This window comes from Parus major, chromosome 4A, assembly GCF_001522545.3.
Source record: "Parus major isolate Abel chromosome 4A, Parus_major1.1, whole genome shotgun sequence".
NCBI classification, from domain to species: Eukaryota; Metazoa; Chordata; class Aves; order Passeriformes; family Paridae; genus Parus; species Parus major.
In genome coordinates, this window is record NC_031772.1 from 18557810 (window position 1) to 18577030 (window position 19221).

Consider the following 19221-nt stretch of genomic DNA (forward strand, 5'->3'; position numbering starts at 1 on the left):
GACACAGAGGGACACGGCTCACACCTCAGCCTGTTTCTGCTGTTAACACACAGGTCTGCAAGGTGCTTTCAGGGGATGTCAGGAGTTGGGGTGGCTTTGCAAGGCGCCTCTTGATCTCAAGGAGAAAGGCTCCAAGTGCTTGGTTCTCACTGAGCAGAGCCAGCAGGGGCTGGTCCCACCCAGCCCAAAGAAGGGCTCCACATCCCAGGAATCCTCCAAGCAAGCCTTGGCCTTTTGGAACACAAACCCAGCTCAGCCTGCACCAAAAGGATGGCGAGAACTGGAGTTTCAGCCACCCCACGTGCTGAGTCCATTGAGAGAATGTCAGGGCCTAAAATGAAAAGATCCACTTTAATTTATCTTGCAAGACATCTTGCTGCATCTGTGGAGCCATCCAGCTCTCTCAGGCCAGGGTTATGGAGACAGAACCTGACATCTGCAGCAGCAGGAGATGACAAACTGGAGAAAGGTCAGCATGAAATATTATTTTCTCAGAGAATTCAGCACAGGAGCTCTTTGCTGCACGAAGTTCACTTCTCTCAGCTTCAAAGCTGGGCTTAGAGCTGTGGTCAGAGATATTCAGCCAGAGACCTGGGAAGGAACTTGTCTGTCATGAAGTCAGATTCTCCCACACTGCAGCTGAGGGAGTCATCTGGACTCCCTGATAGCCAGTGAAGAGAAAGAGACACATCTGGAGCGTGATTCATCCCAGCTATTTCAGCAATCTACCTTCCAGCCAGGTGAATCATGCCCTAGAAATCACCCTGCTTAACTGGCTGAGGCAGAAGTTTACATTTCCCACATCTTAATGTTCATCCCATCTATGATTTGGCTGCTGCCAAAACCAAAGAATGGAATTTTAGAATAATAATCACTACAGGAATAGTCAAATATTAAAGCACATTCTCCCAGACACAGAGGTTTTCTGTAGGGTAAAGGTTGATGGAAATAAAGTTATGTTCTCTGTGCCCCCCAGAAGGATTCACAAAATCTTAGCCTTGTAAATTGACAAAAATTAGAACTTGGATAGTTGGGAAAATGTCCTACCCATAGGAAAAGAGAAGCAGCGAGAAGAAATGCAGCAGGTGACAAGGACATTGAGTCTGACACCCCTGAGCACTGCCTGTCTGCCAGGTGAAAACCCTACTTCCTATTAAAATCAATTATTCCTGTCAGTTGCTTGTTCAAAGTAAAGAGAAAATTCCTCAATGCTTTCACCTCGTAACATCAATGCAGAAATGCCCAGGAGCCTTTGGGAACTACAGACCTGAGAATAATGTTTCCTGCTTTACAGGAGCCTGCAGAGCACTTTCTGGGGGTGGAGGAAAAGCTTTCTCAGTGGGCAGAAGAGCAGATGAACTCTTGGGATGCTGTGGGCTGAGCCCCAGGCACTGGCCCAAACAACACCTGGCCATGGGCAAAGGGAAATCCCAGGGCACAGACAGGAGGAGCCACTTCCACATCCCTGCACCACAAACAAATGGATTTCATGGGGAAAAGAAGAAGGGCAGAAAGACAAGGCTCTCCCTAATTCCATGCAGAGCTTTAAGCACGCTAAGAACGGGATGTATTATCCCTGAAGCAGCAGGACCACAGCCTCAGCCTTCCCAGGGATTTCCCCACAGGTTTCCACAGGAAACCTCCAACAACTCAGTCACAAACCCTCCCTCTACAGATGCTCCTTCAAGACACTCTCAGCACAACAGGTGAGTGCTTTACAACAGGGAGCAAAGCTGGAGGAAAGGAATGAAACCATTCCTGCTGAAAGGAATGGAACCATTCCTGCTGAAAGGAATGAAACCATTCCTGCTGAAAGGAATGAAACCATTTCTTGCTTTGTCTTCCCATCTGGTGTCATTTCCAGGATGGAATGTGGCCACTGGAAAGACAGAATTACACTGGAGGTGCTGCCAAAATAAAACGATGGCAACAACAAACAGTAAAAAAAGGTTCCAGGGGACTCTGCAAGGCCCCACCTCTGACAGTGCATGCCAGGGATGCTGAACTCTGTCCTCACCTGTGCTGGCAAAGCTCAGAAAGGTCCATCTGGCCCAAGATCCCCACTGTCTCCCTCTCCCCTCACACCTTCCAAAACCAAAGGGCTTTAATGTGTCATTAATGCCACAGGGGAGCTCCCAAGGAATACAAAGGAGCTGCTCAAAAGTGGGAGTTTGACTCCAGATTTTACAGTTTTCCTCTCCAGCCATGCCTTTGTGGCACTTTATCAAGATCAAGGAGCTGTTCCCATCAAAGTGAGCAGGAAAACAAAGACTAAAAGGAATAACAGGAACAGCTCCCTGTCACAGGACCTGGTGGAATCTGTCTGACCCTGTTACTGGAGCAATCCACACGAGCCAACGGAGAGGAAGGGAAGGGGAGAATGCCTCTCACAGTCTGTCCACAGCACATCCTGATGAGAAAAGCCCAGTAACACCACCTAGGATGGCTTCCCAAAGCACATTTACAGAGTGACCTCTGAGCCAGCCCTTACAGCTTCTCCCAGGCCACTGCAGGGTTTAAACCTCTGAGCCATGACCCCGCCGTGTCCCTGCAGGGGGACTCTGCCCCAGCTCCACACGACAGGACCAACTGGAAAATCATTTTGGGGAAGGGGTGCCTCCAATCTGGTGCATTTTCCCTGGCTCTGCTCACTTCCCAAGCCAGGATGCACAACTGGACAAGAACATCTGCTCCACCTCAGCCCCTGCCTGCAGTGAGGCAGCCGAGGATTAAACACCTTTGAGTGAAATCAGCCCCTACTGCAACGTTTTGCTAAATATTCCCAACTCATCAATACTCACTGCCTTCTTATGGGCTGACTTGAAGAAGAAATCAGGGGCTTAGTGGTCCCTGGAGACTGAAATGGGCACAAAAGGGCCATTCAAACCACTCTCACCTGTCCACACCTCTTCCAGGGATAAATAATGGAAACCCTGAGTTTTCAGCACAGAGCTTCTCACTAATCCAAAGTGCACTTCATGAAGAGCCACATTCCCAGAAAACCCTAAATAAATCTATCATCATTCATCATCTCCTTAGAAAACTTCAAGGAGCTCAAAGTTTCCAGGACCATGGTTTCTGGGAATATGAGTAATCTTAAGGCAGGAAAGTGTTTCTCTCTTAGATCATTTATTACTGCATCAGTAGAGTTGTAACAGTAAAAAATGAGAGCTCTGGGTAGTTCCCTTTCAAATCAGCGTTACATAAACTGTGTCCTCCTCCACAGGAGCAGGATGCAGGAATAGGAGCAGGCTGTGAGGGGAAGAGGGAGAAATGTGGTGAGTGGATGCCATTTGTTCAAATTGTTCTGGTACAGAGATGCCCTTTATCCAGACAACATAAAAGCCCTGTAAAATCACAATAGCATTTCCCACACTGTGCTCACCGGGCCCTTCCACAATGGAGACAGCCCAAACAGCTTCAAAGAAGGATACAGAGAGCTGGTGCTCAAAGAAATCAATGTTGGGGGAAGGACAGGACACAGCAGAGCTCCCCAGACCCCCAGGCCAGGACAGCACTGCTCTGCTCCCGGTGATTCTGCTGGGAACACACCTCACACTGCCTCAGTGGCAGCAACACTGCACGGGCTGGGAATCTGCTGTCACCTCCCAGATCCCCCCTCAGCTCTGCTGGGATTCATTCCTGGAGCTCCCAGCACAGCCATGCCCATGGGGTGAGGAGGGGAGCAGGGCATCCCCTGTTCCAGCCCCACATCCTGCTGCTGCTCCCAGGCAGGACAGGGGCACTCAGCTGATGTGACCAAGGGAAGAGCACAGGAGGAGTCACCCCAGCCCATCCCGCTGCACTCCTGCTCTTGTATAATCTCCCCCGAGTCCCTTTGATGCTGTGTTTATTTTTAAACCTCTCGTCAGGAATTATACAAAGTGAATAATGCCCAATCCCAGTGAATGGCCCCACTGCTCATTCACCAAACACAGGGGAGGGCAGCTCCACTTGATTTGCTCATTCTCTCAAGAGGTGCAATCACCCAAAGGTTAAGCACAAGTCAAAGAATTTCCCTTTCTGCTTTCAAGCCCTTTGATGAATTTAACTAATGACTGGATTTCAGCTGAAAGAGGCTGATTGGAGTGAGAGTCTCCCATATCCCATATCCTGGGAAGGCTGCCACACTCGGTTGGAAGCTTCATCTATCTTTTATTTATCTATATGTTATGTGGAGAGTCAGTAGAGACAGAAAGGTTCCTTAGGACTGGGTTGTTCTATTTTTCATTGATTTACACTTTCTTGAGAAGATCTCACCTGGCAGATAGGAAACCACCTGGCCTCAGCCAGGCTGCAGCAGCAGAGCCCAGGGGATGGCATTAGTCTCATTTTCCACCTTATTATGATTATTGCCCATGTCATGCCTATTAATAACAGCAGCCACAAGGCAGGGCCGTGGATGGAGAGCTGAGTAAAACCCTGGCAGCAGTGAGGAGGAGAATGGAAGGTGGTAACAAGGCAGAGGGACCCCAGAGAAGCACAGCCCATGCAGGTTTGAGCTGTTTGGATGGAGCATATGTCACCCTAATCGCTTCCCAAGCCCTCGGTGCATGAGGCACGTTCAGCCTCCCCTTGCCTCGTGACATATCTTCCATGCAGAGTAATTACAAATAACCACTCGCCATCATCTTTTAACTCAGATAAATGATGGGATTGGGGCTGGAAGTCCAAGTTTGAACTGCTCCAGGGCAAGCAGCACCTTCAGCAAGCAGAGCCAGGGCAGCTGCCAGCGCTGTGGACTCGGGGCTGGCAGGGGCTGTCAGCACAGATCCCTCACTGCAGCACTCAGCAATGAACAATAAACACTCCCCAAGATCCAAACCGAAGATACTCACACAAATCCCACCCTCCTGGCCCCAGAAGGGACTCCTGACATTCCCAAACCAAGGCCACAACAGCCTCAAAGACCTGGAGTTGTACTGAAATCCCTCCTGACCAGGCAGCTGGAGCTGGGCTTTGGTTTCTGCCCAGCCTGGCTGAGCCTGCAGGAATGCTGGCTGGGAGGGGAGCAGCCAGGGTTCCCAAGGTGTGTTCCCAGCCCCATAAAGGTGTGTTCCCAGCCCCATAAAGGTGTGTTCCCAGCCCCATAAAGGTGTGTTCCCAGCCCCATAAAGTCCCAGCCCAGCAAGCACCAGGCCCAGTAACATCGAGGCATCGTGTACAGCCCACGGCAGCACCTGGGCAAGGAGGGATCTGGTTCTGCCACTCAAGGGGCAGAGTAAGGCAGATAAGCAAAGAGAATATTGCTAAATAGACATAAATATTAAAAAAAAGATATAAATTTGGCTCTGGGAATGTACAGAGAAGGACAAGATGCTGCTGGGGAATGCTGAGTCCTGGGCTAAGGGACAGAGTGTGGACACCACCCTGAGCATCCCTATGCCTGTGCTGCATCCACAGCCTCAAAACCCCTCCATGGATGACCATTTCCTGGAAATGTCAGGAATGCCAAATCTAGGCTCATTTTAGCCCAAAAGCCTGTCCCTATTAAATCTGGAAATGAAATAACTTCCCTGCCATGGAGCAGAGTGTGGGAAAACCGAGTTCATCTGAGCGACTGAATGACTTTTGCAAAGAGAGAAGATAAAATTGTCCTTGCTCTGAGGAAAGCAAGAGTAACCCACATTATAAATATTTATGTTAAAATGTACATCACCTGTTACTCTGGACATGGAAGTTTCCAAAGCACAACAGAATTAAGAAGAAAATCACCCAAGTGACTCCCAGTGGACTGAATTATTCAACACAACTCCTCCCAAAGGGAACAACACACAGCTCTGCTCATCCCAGACGTGGGATCTGTATCCCTGCAGCTGCAGAAGTGCCACCAGCCAGCCCAAAGCTGGTGACACCCAGCTAAGCCATGCAGCTGTCCCCAGCAGGAGTGATGGCACAGGGACACACACCAGGAGCTCCCAGGGATATGAAGAGAACGACAGGAGCAGAACTCACAAAACTCTGTGTGGATACTCTGTCCTCCAAAGGCTGACACAGCTGGCCAGGTCTGAACATCATGGAAGGAAATGAATTCAAGTGGAGAGAGGAATACAAACCAGGAACATCACTCCTGGATGATGAACAGGAAAGCAGCAGCAAGAGCCCCTTTGTGACTGAGTGACTGCAATGTGTTCTAAAACCCCATTTAATCATGGAGCAGAGGCCTGGATTGTGTCATGCTGGACATTAAACACATCCCCAGGAATCCTCAATAATGCATGACTCCCATATATTGGTATTGTATTAAGAGGCCAACATGATAATATTAAAAAAAAAAAAAAAAAAAAGAAAGATATTTTTAGTACTGAGAACTTGGAACTTAAAAAGTGGTGGCTGCTATTAGTGAAAATCAATGCCCAGGCTAGATTAAAGTCCAGATGAATGAATTACACTGATTAAATTCACCACCTGGGCTCCTTATTTGCTGTTCTCATCTCCTGGTTTCTCAGGGTAAGTCCCTGCAGCTCCCATCTAACGCAGTCCAGGAGGGGCTTGTTGGCAGAGGAGGGGAATGACATCTACAAACTCTTTCACAGACCCTGAGCTCCTGGAAAATTTAATTAAAGGAAGAACAAAGGGAGCAATGGCCCCAGGAACCAGCCTGGCTTTGGGTGACTGCAGGGGCAGTGACAGCCTTTCCTCCCACGCCAGGGGCAAGCAGAGCTGCCCAGCTCTGTCCAGCTGCTCTTGTGCAAACCCAGTGAAAAATCCCTTTGATTCCACTCCCAGGAGCAAAAGGAAAAACCTGGATGAACACCCTGAAAAAGAAATGGACAGACAAAGCTTTTCACCACCAAAGTGATGATATTCATGAGAATTCTTCCAGCAAAGCCATAAGTCTTCCTCATGATTTCCAGGATTCCAGCACCTGGACCAAGAAGCAGCCACAGGGATGCTGAGGGAACACAGGGATGAGCAGTCCCTGCCATCCAGCAAACCCTGCCAGGCACAGCTCAGGTCCTCACAGCAACCACATCTCACAGGCACATCTCACCTTCCACCCCCAGCTCCTGAGAGGGCAAACAGGCAGGACTCCACAGAGAAAAAGCCAGGAGATAAGAGCAAAGCAGCTTCCCCCCTTGGCTTGTTGAGCCAAAGCTTGTGGCATCCTCTGGCTCTCTGAGGCCCTGGGCTGGCCCAAGAACATCCTGCCCCACTCAGAGCTGGGAAGCACTGACCATTCCCAGAGCAAATCCTGCCTTCCTGCTGCTTTTGGAAGCAGCACCTGGGGCAATGGAGAGCCCAGGGGTGGCACTGCAGGGCTGGGTGACACCCCCACCTTGGTCCCTGGGCTCCAGCAGTGACGCTCCAGCTGGGATCTCACATCATTTTCTTACTCCTGGAACGTTCTCCCCCTAAAAGCTGAAGGGACAATGCTGGCTGGGCAGGCTGTCTGGTCAGGAATTTAATGAGTTTGAGGTTGTGAGCTCGTTAGAGGCTCGGGATTGTCCCCAGGTTGCCACTGGATCCCATAATCAATTCCAGGGATTGGCCAGATCAGCACAGGGATCTGCAGACTTCCACCTCTAAACTGCTGTGCTCAGTTCAGCCTAGGAATGAATGGAAGTCACTGGCTGATGGCCTCTCAGGTTTCATGGGCACATGGGCACAGCCAAAACAGCCCCTTCAGCAGGAGAAACTCAATGCAGCCACTGGTTACAACCCACCCCCTCAGCTGGGCCATGGCAGGACTTCTGCAGGATGGAGAGGAAACAGCAGCTGATTTTCCAAGCCACCACCACATCCTGACCCAGGAGCTGCCCCCAGCCCCCCAGGATGCTCAGGGAGCCAGCAGCAAGCCAGGCACAGTGAGAACAGCCATGAGCACCCACATCTCCCCAGCCCCACACTGCAAGCTCAGAGCTCTGTCAGGAGCCCTGAAAGCCCTGACAGAGGGGTGGGATGGGCAGGGACTCCACCAGGACACATCAGTGTCACCTCATCCACTGTGTAATTGTCCCTTTCTCCTCTCTCCAGGTCATGCTGCACAGGACACAAGTGCTGTCCCTTCCCTGGGCCACTTCACCTCCTCACGAGGCCACCTTTGCTGCCTGCTGCAATGAAATAAGCACCTGGATGGTGTTGGAGAGATCAGCTCTGTACCAAGATAATTCTATTCAAAGTCTAGAGGGCAAAGCTGTCACAGATGAAGTAGGTCTGTGTATTATCTGTTGGCAAACACGGGACATAATGGCAGCCACTCAACTTAATGGCTCGAATTCCAGCTCCTCCAAACGAGCCCATCACCGCTGCATGTAATCACAGAATGTATTTAAAAGTATAATTTCCATCCAAAAGGACCAGAGCTGGAGCAATATGACTCATGCAGCTCCCTGTGCATCGGGAAACATGTCAGGAAGGCTGGGAATTCGTGAGCCCGTTGCCATCTGTGTAGAAACTGGGCTGTGGACATGATTCCTCAAACCATTCCTCTGGCATCCACGGGAGTCTGGAAGCTGCTGAGCCCCCAAAGTCAGGCTTTGCCTCTGCACCCAAGGGAGCAGAAACACCCTGTGAAGCTGAACATGAAGCACAGGGGCACAAATATTCAAGAGAAAGGCAATGGAATTAAAAGGCTTCTCTCCCCATGTACCTATTCCAGCACTCCAGAGCTCCACACTTACAGCTGCAAACTCAGCTCCATTTCTGCCATAACAAAATCATCTCCACAGCATAATTAGTGTGCTCATGTTAAAATGGGTACAAATGCAGGGAAAGAGGCATCCAAATATGATTTGTTTTTCAAGATAACGTGATGTTTTCCCTGGCTAATAGATTCGATTCATTAAGGAATAACAAGAGCCAAGCACCACTTGCAGCAAACCTTGCTGCTTTTAGCAGTGAATTATCCATCCCCAGACTGCTTTGCACACTCTTCTTTTTTACCTGCTATGACTTGACAACCTTTTTTAGTCTAACTTGCCTACACATGGCTTACAAAATATCTCTTCTGTAACTACTGCTTAAAATCCTGCTTGTTGCTAATTTCCTTAATGGCTCAGTGAAGTCCCCTGGCACTGCTGTGCTCCTGGACTGGGTGACTTCCACATTCACACGCAATTTTCGAGATAGTTGGATAGTTTGTGTGAGCAGGTATTTGCACTAGGATTTGCAACACTCTCTCAGGGCAAACATCTGAGTTGTCTGAAGGGGTTTTGAATGAATAATTTCCTGTGTTATCCACCTTCCTCTAGAAATAACGCTCCATCTGTTCATGGAACAGTTCCCTTCTCTTACCGAGGCAGGATGAAGGTCATGCAAGGGAAAGAAAAAATTGCACACCCCCATTGTCCTCCAACAAAACACAAGGCACGTACCTGGCCAAGGTCATTAAGCAGTCAGGGGAAGAAATACAGCTGTCAGGTTAAGGGGAGTGAGTAATCACCCAGTGCATCATTGCTGCGACAAGCACCCCAGGACACGGGCTGGAGTCACAACATGTCCTGTGCAATTAATCACTAATCACCATGTGCTGCACAAAAGTCAAATGGCAACTCCAAAGGTGAACCAAAATGTTACTTTTAAAACACCTAAGCTTCAAAAAAGAAAAATCCCCAAACCTGAAAAAAGCCTCCAAGCTGAGGGGAAAGGCAAATGGAGTGTGTATGAAATCCCCAGCAGGCTCTGGGTGGGAAGGATGTGATTCACCCCAGAGGAGCTGGCAGCAGCAGAGCCCATGTGAAGCTCAGCCCTAGCTGTGCTGCTGGAGATGTGTCCTTTCCCTGGCCTGTCCCACTGGCTGAGCTACAGAACCCTGCAGTGGTTTCCATGAAAACAGCTCGTCCTCCCTGGCTCCCTGTGCAGAGCTCTGCCTGGGCTGGGCTCTCTGCTCCCTGCATGCTCGGGATAACACCGGCAGGAAATCGGTCACTCACACTCCCAGAGTTACCAAATCTAAATTAATGCCAGAAAACAGCTCCGAGGTCATCAAACCCAACCTTTGACCAGATGCCACCACACCATGGAGTGCCAGGAAGGAGCAAATGCAAATCCTGCTCTGGCTTCAGTTCAGGAATGATCCAGGAGCCTCACAACTTTCACAACAACCAATTTTCCTCCCAGTCAGATCCCCAAAGCACCTCGACTTTCCCTCTAGTGGAAAGGTGGCTCCAGAGCAGCAGGGTGGGCAGTGGCAGCTCTTGGATGGAGGTGGAGCACAGGGATCTGATCCCAAACCTCATGAGCTGCTCCCTGCTGGGACAGGACTGGGAGAGGTTGGGATTTCCCTGCAATCCTCCTGCAGGCAGCTGAGCACAGCCAGCCTCGTGTGAGGCTTTGTCCTTAGTGAGGAGCGACACCAAAATCCATGGCAACACCTGGGAGCCCCAGTTCACCCAACACCTCGGGTTCTCCCTCAGGGAACACCCAGCCCTGGTGGCTGATGGACAATTCCAGTGCTGCTTCCCATTTTTAGAGCAGAACTGGAGTAAAGCAGGAATGGCAGCCCAGGAGGTTGGCACACACAGGCACAGAGAGATCTGAGAGCACACAGAGCTTGGGTCTGGACTGAAACGTGCCCAAATGGAGCTGTCAAGGCTGAGTCCAAGGAATTCCCATCCAAGGATCCACTCAGGCACAGCCTCAGCTATTCCATATATTATTTGCCTGGCAAGCAGTCCATACTCAATTATATCCAGAATATAATTATTATTCCTTTCAGACATAGGTTTTCCCAACCCAGAACACAGAAAGGATGTCTTAAAGGATTGCTGCTTCTAGGATAGGAATAGCCAGAAAAGAGATCAAATAACAAAGAGAGACTCTGACCTAATGGGAAATCTCCAGCTCTTCTCAGTGAGATTTTATTTTTTTTCCAGCTAAATGAGAAGTTGAGTGTGTGAGCCTCCCTCAGATGTTCCATGTGGTGGGCAGGTCACACCAACCACACTAGAGATGGGACAAACATGGCAAAGAGATCACCCTGGGAATTCACAGGGATTTTGCAATGCAGTACCACAGGAGATAACATTAATTGATAGTGAAATATGCCCAGATCTCTGAAAGCAAACTTTAGCTAGAGTTATTTTGGCTAACAGCTGAAAATCAGAGCGTTCACCCTCACTGCTCTGCAGCCCATTTCATTCCTCTCTCTAGCACTGGAACAACTTCCAAATATTCCCAAGGCTACGCCAATCCTGCCCCACTATCTAATGTACCATCATTAAGAACTGATTCTGCTCTTTGAAGGCATCCAAGATGTTCTCTTCAGGAAAGTGCTTGCTAAGTACCCTCCTGAAGACATCTGTAAGGAATTTTTACTACTGGCCTAGATATTTACTTCACCTGGAAGAATTAAGTGGCTCTAAGGAGCTTTTAGTTGAAGTAAATCCTCATTTAAACAAGCCCCAGGAAAATGGACAGGGAGTTCCAATTGCCTCATTTGCTTTTGTTTTATGACCCACTCAGAAGAAAAGGAACAGGGAAGGTGGAATGTGAACTTTGTCTCCCAGGTTCCTGTTGCTATTCCATACCTCACTCCTCAGTGCTCTCCTCTCCTCCAGCACTGCCATGGAAATGATAAATTATCCCACTCTCACAAATCTGCACAATCATTTTGATGGTCAGCAATGCTCAAGAAAGGAGCTGCCTTTCTGGAACTGCACACTGGGGAAGCCAGGATGCTTCCAAAAGGAAAAGCTATGGAAAAGAGCTGCCATTGGAGACACGTGGCCAGTGACCAGAGCAACTGGGCAAGAGCCTCCATGGTCAGGCATGATGGAAACATCCCCTTCTCCTTCCTATTTCATCTGTAATAGCTGGAGCCTGGGAGAACCTGGACATCTCAAAAGCATGGAGAGATTTTTCCTTGGGTTTATGTTTGCTGGGTTGGTTTCTGGCTCAGATCCTGTGTTTCCCAGAGCTGACACAGGAGGGGGAGGCTGTCCCAAGTCTGCTGTTACCCCACAGGAGATGGCATTGTTTCCACAATAACACGATGGAAAAAAAGGATGATTTCCCCTCCAGTTCAGCTGCAGTCTTTGATAACCTGGATCACAGTCTGAGTCTGCTGTCACACAGGTTTAGGATCCTGTGATGCAGCACAAAGCAATAAAAATCGAGTGCAAAAAACCAAAGCCAACATTTGTTGTGGTCTTTGATACGTTTCCATCTCCAGCGCAGTGTGGAAGAGGTGATGCTCCTCCCTGACGCTCTCTGCTGCCATCAAACAGGCAAACCTCGGGAATGAGCCTGAGAACTGAGCTGATAAACAGGAAACAAACTCATTCCAGCCCCACATTCAACGGGAGAGATGCTCCCAGGGCAAGGAAACACAGGAGCAGCGGTGGCAGGGAGTCAGAGAGGAGTGGGGAACACGCTGAAACGAGAGCAAGATCCATGGGAGGCTCTAACATTCCCTCCTCCATGGCTTGTTCTGCACCAAGCAACTCATTCCAGACAGATATCGACAGCGTGGGAGGCATTCTGAGAAAAAGCAACAAATTTTATCAGAGGTTCTGGAAGGATTAATACCCAGGAAAAGATTAAACCCGTTAAAAGCTCAGCTAAACTCCCATCTCAGAGCCTGCTAACACGGCTTCAATAGCTCCAGAGAGGCATTAGTTGTGTATAACGGGGAGAGCTGGGAGTCTGAAATGGAGAAAGGCTCCATTTTAACCATCTGAAAGGAAAACACCAACAAAGGAGGTCAATCAGAGGATCAACAAGGTGAGAAATGAAAAATGAAATAGGGAATTTTCCCAAGGCAGTCCAGGAAGGCTGGAGGGAGCAGAGCCAGGAGAGAGCTCCTCTCTGCACCAGGAACCAGAACTCCAGACCATGAGAGCTTTGGATCCAGCTGCCCCCTCACACCCTGTGGCTCTTTGGGTGTTCAGCCTCACCTTTTCCACCCTTCTGGGAGTTCACTTATCCCAAAAGGTATCTAAGTATGTGGACACATCCTCTTCCTCTCCTTAGAAAGGCAAAAATAATCCCATCTCTGTTATTTATTGGAATATATGCTTGGAAATGCAGCACCTCAAACAACTTTTAGCAACTCCAATCTCCAGCCAGTAAATCCAGGAGACATTTGTCAATGTTTCAAAGCACTTTAGTGCCCAAAATAACCTCAATTAAGTAAGATATATATATAAATACTACAGAGTACTGCAATAAAGGTGTCTGCACTATCACTAGTGCCAGTGGGGTCACTCAGAGAAAGAACTGGGAATATTTTATTTGCACTTAGAGCTGGAGGAATTGAAATGCAGATTAGATCCTGCTATGAGGCTTTGGCACAGGCGTATTCAGGGAGCAGCAGCTATCCAGGGGAAAGGTTTTCCTGGATGCAGCATTCCTGTTTCACAGGGGCAAGCATGGAAAGAAAAAATAGATGCAGCTACTTTTCTGTGACCTCTGGACACTGGGAACACATTTTCCAGGAGCTCCTGTGTCCATCCAAAGCTGCTGTCCCAGGTGTGCACAGGCTGGGGGGACCTGTGCACGCTGTCACCTGGCACAGGAACCTAGGGACACACTTCCCAGGGGAGCACACATCTGTCACTGGGACAGGCACCACCTCAAAGTGCCCAGAGATCAGAATTCTCACAGGAGAACGTCCTTCAGTCCTTATCCTGCCTGTCCTTCAGACGAGGGGAAGGGCGGATTCCCCGGAGCTCTCGGGATGGCAGCGCTGTCCCAGCTCAGTCCCACAGCAGCCAGATCCAAAACCAATCAGCCAAAACCAAAGCTGTTCCTGCCAATGACACCCCAAATTCTCCTGCAGTAGCCCCAGAGTAACAACCACTCCATCCTGAGCCACAGCCCCAGGGAAAACCCCTCGGTTCCCCGCATGAAAACGTCTGAAGCCCCCAAGTGCCAACAGCTGAGACTCCAGAACTTCTCGGTGCTGAAGGCAGCAGAGAGTTTGGAAATCTCATTAAGGAGCCCTAAAGCACAGTCATTATTTCCTCAGGCTCCTTTTGGCTGCAGGTAATTGCTGCAGGCACAACAGGCAGGCGGTCCTGGGATCACAAGGCTCCACCAAACCCTGTTAGGTCGTGGCCATCACCACGCAGGAGCTGCTGAGCCACAGCTCCAGCTAATTAAAACTGCAGGAGGGGAGCATTCAGCAAGTCTGAGGACAATTATCCAAGGAAGAATTTCACCAGGACACTGTGACTTAAGCCAGTGCTTTGTGCACCAAGTGCTGAAGGAGTTTAATTGTGGTCGCTGATGGGAACCGGCTCGTGACTCACGCCCAGCACACAGGGGCTGCTTTTCCCACTCCTGATTTACTTCCAAGGCCACTGCTCCACCACCAGGACCATGCTGGGACAGAGAAATGTCCTCTGCATTTCAGAGCACCAAGCTGGATCCATGGTTTCCATCTGGGCCATCTCTAACAGCTCCAGCAAGCAGGAGAACTGGAGCGAGAGCCAGCCGAGGGGGCTGGAATTTGGGAGGAGTCCTCAGGAACTGGAGGTTTTTTCCTGACATAAAATAATGTAGTCTTTAAGTGTGCATTTTCTGATTCTTTCAAGCATTTAACTTCTAAAATTGACTTGGGCTTTATTTAATCTTTTAAACACCAAAAAGAAAAAAAAAAAACCCAAAAAAACCCCGAGTTAAAATGTCGTAACAAGAAAAAAATAAAAGGAACAAAAAAAGCCTAACTGCTTGAGTTATGCTCTTAGACATTTGTCAGGATAATTTTATTCCTTCCAAAACACAAACCCTTTCCAAGTGGTGAGCAAGGTTTCTGAAGGCTGCAAGGTCAGGGTAACACAGGTTTGTGTCACCGGAGCAGTGCGAGCACCTTCCGTCCCCAACTCTTCCCCCCGTATCAATCCTGTCAAATTAATTCATCAGTAAGGACAGATTTTTATTTTTTTCCCTGGCTACTGTGCGTTAATTAGCGCAAGGGTTGCCATGGGAACCCAGAAATGCTCGTTAGCACCGCAGAATTCACCATGTTGGAAATGAACGTGGGCAAGAGCCCCGCACCAGAGCTGGGGACGTGCTGCAGCCAGATTGGTCCTCTGATGGAGGCTCTGACGTCTCTCTGCTCAGTCTGAGTTGGAAAAACTGCTAAAAAGCTGGATATTGCAAGGATCTGCGGTGATGGGACAGGGGGGAATGGTGTTAAGCTGAAGGAGAGTAGATTTAAAGGGAATAGTGAGAAGAAATTGTTCCCTGGGCCCTGGCACAGGTGCCCAGAGCAGCTGGGGCTGCCCCTGGGTCCCTGGCAGTGCCCAAGGCTGGGGCTGGAGCAGCCTGGGACAGTGCAAGGTGTCCCTGCCATGGCAGGGGTGGCACTGGGTGGGTTTTAGGGTCTTTTCCAATCCAAATCCTTCTGGGAATCTGTGACATCAGGACCAGTGACTGTGAGGATGAGTCCGAGCACAGGCTCCATTTCCCTGATGTTTTAATAAATGCAGTTTAGGACTCTGGCAGGAATCAAAGTGAAGCAAAACAGGTTAAGCTGAGAGTGTATGAAAAAAGCTCAGGCATGTGCCCAGCCCCAGGCACTCACTGCAAATAATTAATTATCAGTAATTATCAATAAACCTTGTCCAGCTTAAAGCCTGTGGCAAACTGCAGTCAGCAGCAGGGTGAGCCATGGCAGTGACCAGGCTGCTCTGGAGGGGTCCCTGCCTGGAGGGATCTCCACTCCTTTGGGATTTGCAGCCCTGTGACACCCCAAGGGAGGTTTCTCCATCACCACACTCCAGCCTGGTGATCAGATACTCCTCCTAAGAGCCTGGATTTTGCTGGGATCATCCCACACCTGCTGGTTCTTCCCCCTGCAGCAGTTCTGTTCAGCAGCTCTGTCCTCAGAGCGTTCCCAGAGCAGCTCCACCAGCACCAGGTGAGGCTCTCTGCTCACCTCACATCCCTCATTCCCCTGTTCCAGCTCCTGTGGAATGCTGCCCATCATTCTGCCCCAGCCCGAGCGAGGCTGCACCACTGTCTGCTACAGGGCATTCATCTCTCCTGGAAATTCATTTTCTGATCCATCCTTGGATCACACCTTGCTTTTTCCTGGCCATGTCACGCTGTCAGCTCCCTGTCAGCCTTTGGTCCCCTGGTGGAGGCCAGGCTTTGTCCTGGGCACGGGCTGGAAGCTGCAGCAGGCACTGCTCTCCCTGGGAGCCTCACCCTGCTGTCCTGTGTGCCAGGGATCTCAGACCTGCTCCTGCTTCTCTGCAACCCTGGGAATATTCCACATCCTCCTCTGCAGGAAAATTCAAGGCTTCAACCACCTCTCTAAATAGTCCACTTTCACTATCTGGGTAAAATTAGCCCCAAGTCTCAGCACTGTAATAAGGAAAGTTATTTCAGAAGCAGAACAAGATCCCAGCTTCCTCCAGCCAACAGAACCTGAAATAAAGCAGGGATGTGTCTGCACTCTGCTGAGCTCCTGAGGAATGCAAGGCCAGGTGCCCACCTGCAGGTCAAGGCAGATTCCCCTCTCCTCCACTTGCTGGAAGAGAAAGAATTTTGGCTTTTCCATCATGAGAAACAGCAGAGCCCAGGCAGAGCCCACCCTGCTGAGGGCACCCACCTTCCCCCTGCACCTACAAACGCTTCACTGGGAAGGAGGAGCCAGATATGACATTTTTAACACTTTTCCCTTTCTTTCTCTGCAGAATGATGCACATGGCTTGTGTCAAATCCTAAAGAAGGAACAGGGAACCAGCCCTGAACACATCCCTGCTGAAGGTGTGGTGTCTTCCCACCTAATTCCACCTCCAAACACCTCCTCCTACTCCAGGACTGTTTCCCACTTGGCAGATCCTCCTCTCTCACACCTCAGCACCAGCCCCTGCCAGGGCTCAGCACATCTGTGCAAGGAGAACCAACCCACACACCTCTGGATTTCAAATGAAAGAGATCTTCAGGTTCACCAGAGCAAGTTACGTGGGCAAGCTCAGCTTCTCCTGGAGTAACCACATTAAGAAAATTAAATTTCACCAAACCATTAAAGAAATCAATCTGAAAAAGATCCCCACTGCCAAATTACTCCAGCCCTTCACATCATTTTCTAGCAATCCACCTCGCAGGAGTTTTTCTCATCTTGAATAAATAGTCATTTTTGCACCTAAGGGAAGACAAAAGCATTTTCTATACTTTCAAACCTTCTCTGGCATCTCCTTCAAGCTCAAATCCTCAATACACCCTCCAAACTCTGGGGAAAAACATTTGTGCCTTGTGCTAAAAGCTCCAGGAACTTTCCTTCACAGGCTGATGTTTCTGTGACTCGCTTTCCTCTTACATAATTCAAGGGCCCAAAAAAGACATAAACAGCGAGGAACAGAAATGCTAAACCAAGGCTGGTCTCCAAAGCCCAACTGAAGGGGAAACCTGAAACAAGAGAGACTCAGCTTCTGCAAAAACAACTTTTGGACAGCGCAGAGCATCTCCCACGCCCCAGTGCCCGCTGCTCCACCTCAGGTCAGAGGGACTCAGAGCTTTCATGTCACACAGTCCAAGTGGAGACAGCCCTCCTCAAACCAAGGGCACTAATTATATTAATGAAGGCTTAAGGTCAGTACATCCCCATCAAGCCCAAATTGCTGTTTCCTGAATTAATCCAGGATTTTCCTTCTCCGTCCAGTTTCAAGCAGATGGGAATCCAGAAAGCACCAGCAGAGCTGGGAAATCAATGTCAATATGCTAAATCCAGTAGATTTAATTTTGAGTTTTAGGAGAGTGAGTGAGATCAGGATTGGGTCTTCTTGTGCCAGGGTAGGATTGGTTACCTACTCCTGCAGGATTCCTGGTAAAGGGAAGAATAACAATGGAGATCAAGAATTAAGGGGAATGAAGAAAGTAGACAAGTCATCCAAATCTGCAATAAGATGTGACTACACTTGGATAATTCCCAGGCATTTTGTGAGTATCCAAGCCAAAAAAAAATCCAGGAAAGGATAATAAACATGCACACAGCCCCAGGGGCCACAGCCATGCACTACCAACCCTGTACATGCAGAGGTGCAGGTACAGCCCACACACAATAATGCCATTATCCCATTCCAGCTGCTCCAGGCCATAATTCCTTACACAGAGTGGGATTTATGGACTTTCTATGTCTTTATTACAGACAGAACCCAAAACTGCTGCTAACTGCTCAGTGGGTGTGTGGTTCTGCCTCTCAGAGCCAAGCCTGGATGAACCCAGGGGCCAGTAACCCCCTGCTGTGGCCACACTGCCCTGCCAGCCTTGGAGCCTCGTCCATGGAGCTCCAACCCCAGCTGCCACTGCTGTGACTGAGGCCAGGACCTGCCCAAAGGAAGGGCTGGGACAGGCAGGCAAAGGTTAAAGCAGAGGAACACGAGGTGAGGAGCTGGAAGGGTCAGCACTGGAGGTCACCAAGCTCGGATCGAGTGTCTGGACACAGCACAGCTGCTCAGGGTCCTCAGCACAGGGGATCTGCCTCCCAAGAGAAATCTCTTCCCTCCTGTAACCCACTGAACAGCTCAGGAGTGCTGCCCTGCCCAGGCTCTGCAACAGTGGAAATGTGGGAAATCTGGGACTGCCAATGTCTAGGAGTGATTCTTGTTCTGGTGTCTAACCTGGAAACACTGAATGCACCAAAACTAAGCAGCCCAAGGAGACAAGGGACATGCTTGGGGAGGGAGCACTGAGAAGCAGCACAGCAAAACCAGCCACATGCCCAAAACCTCTCCCTGCAGCTCCTCAGCTCTGCCTCAACCTTTACTGGTGCTTCGGTGACTCTCAGAGCTACACAGAGTGTGTGTGAACCTCCACTGCAAACCCCCTGGAGAAGAGATGAAACACCCCCCTGAACCTTCCCTCCAGGACTTAATGCCTTTTATTTGGCCAGATTGGATGCTCTGCCAGTCACTGTCCCCCTCCAAGCCCCCGTGTTGGGCAGGCCCAGCTGTGAGCCCCCCGAGCTGGGGCTGCAGCTCCTCGTGTGCCGCCAGCTCTCCCCTTATCTCCCCTCTCTGCTCCCTGCCCTCCCAACATCTCTGCAGCAGCTTTCATCTGAGCATTGCCCTGCACTGGGAGCTGCAGAGCTCTTGCTGGCAGAGCTTTCCTGGGCAAGGCAGATTTATCCTGATGCATGCAAACGATGCCAGCGTGCAGGAACTTGCTTCGGACAGAGCCGGGAGTTTGCAGTGCGAGGCTGCTCTGGAAATGTCACTGTGCAGGATCCGAAGGGGCTGCCTCCACCACCTCCTCATTGCCAAGGCCATCAAGGTGTGTGCAACGCTTCCTGCACCTGGGTGAAAACACTCACAGAGTCATCCCTCC

At 49.8% G+C, this 19221-nt stretch overlaps 1 protein-coding gene across 11 annotated transcripts in view; it reads right to left on the bottom strand.

Annotated features, from left to right (window-relative positions):
- Nucleotides 1-19221, bottom strand: part of ARHGEF9 (Cdc42 guanine nucleotide exchange factor 9) — a 204617-nt gene that overhangs the window by 73716 nt on the left and 111680 nt on the right. The window contains exon 2 of one of the 11 annotated variants that reach the window (XM_015626403.3): nucleotides 19062-19189. The exons of the other annotated variants lie outside the window; for them this stretch is intronic. Coding sequence (XP_015481889.2) covers nucleotides 19062-19163 — 102 coding nt within the window. The 5' untranslated portion in view covers nucleotides 19164-19189. The remainder of the gene's footprint in view (nucleotides 1-19061; nucleotides 19190-19221) is intronic. 11 annotated transcript variants of the gene reach the window in all.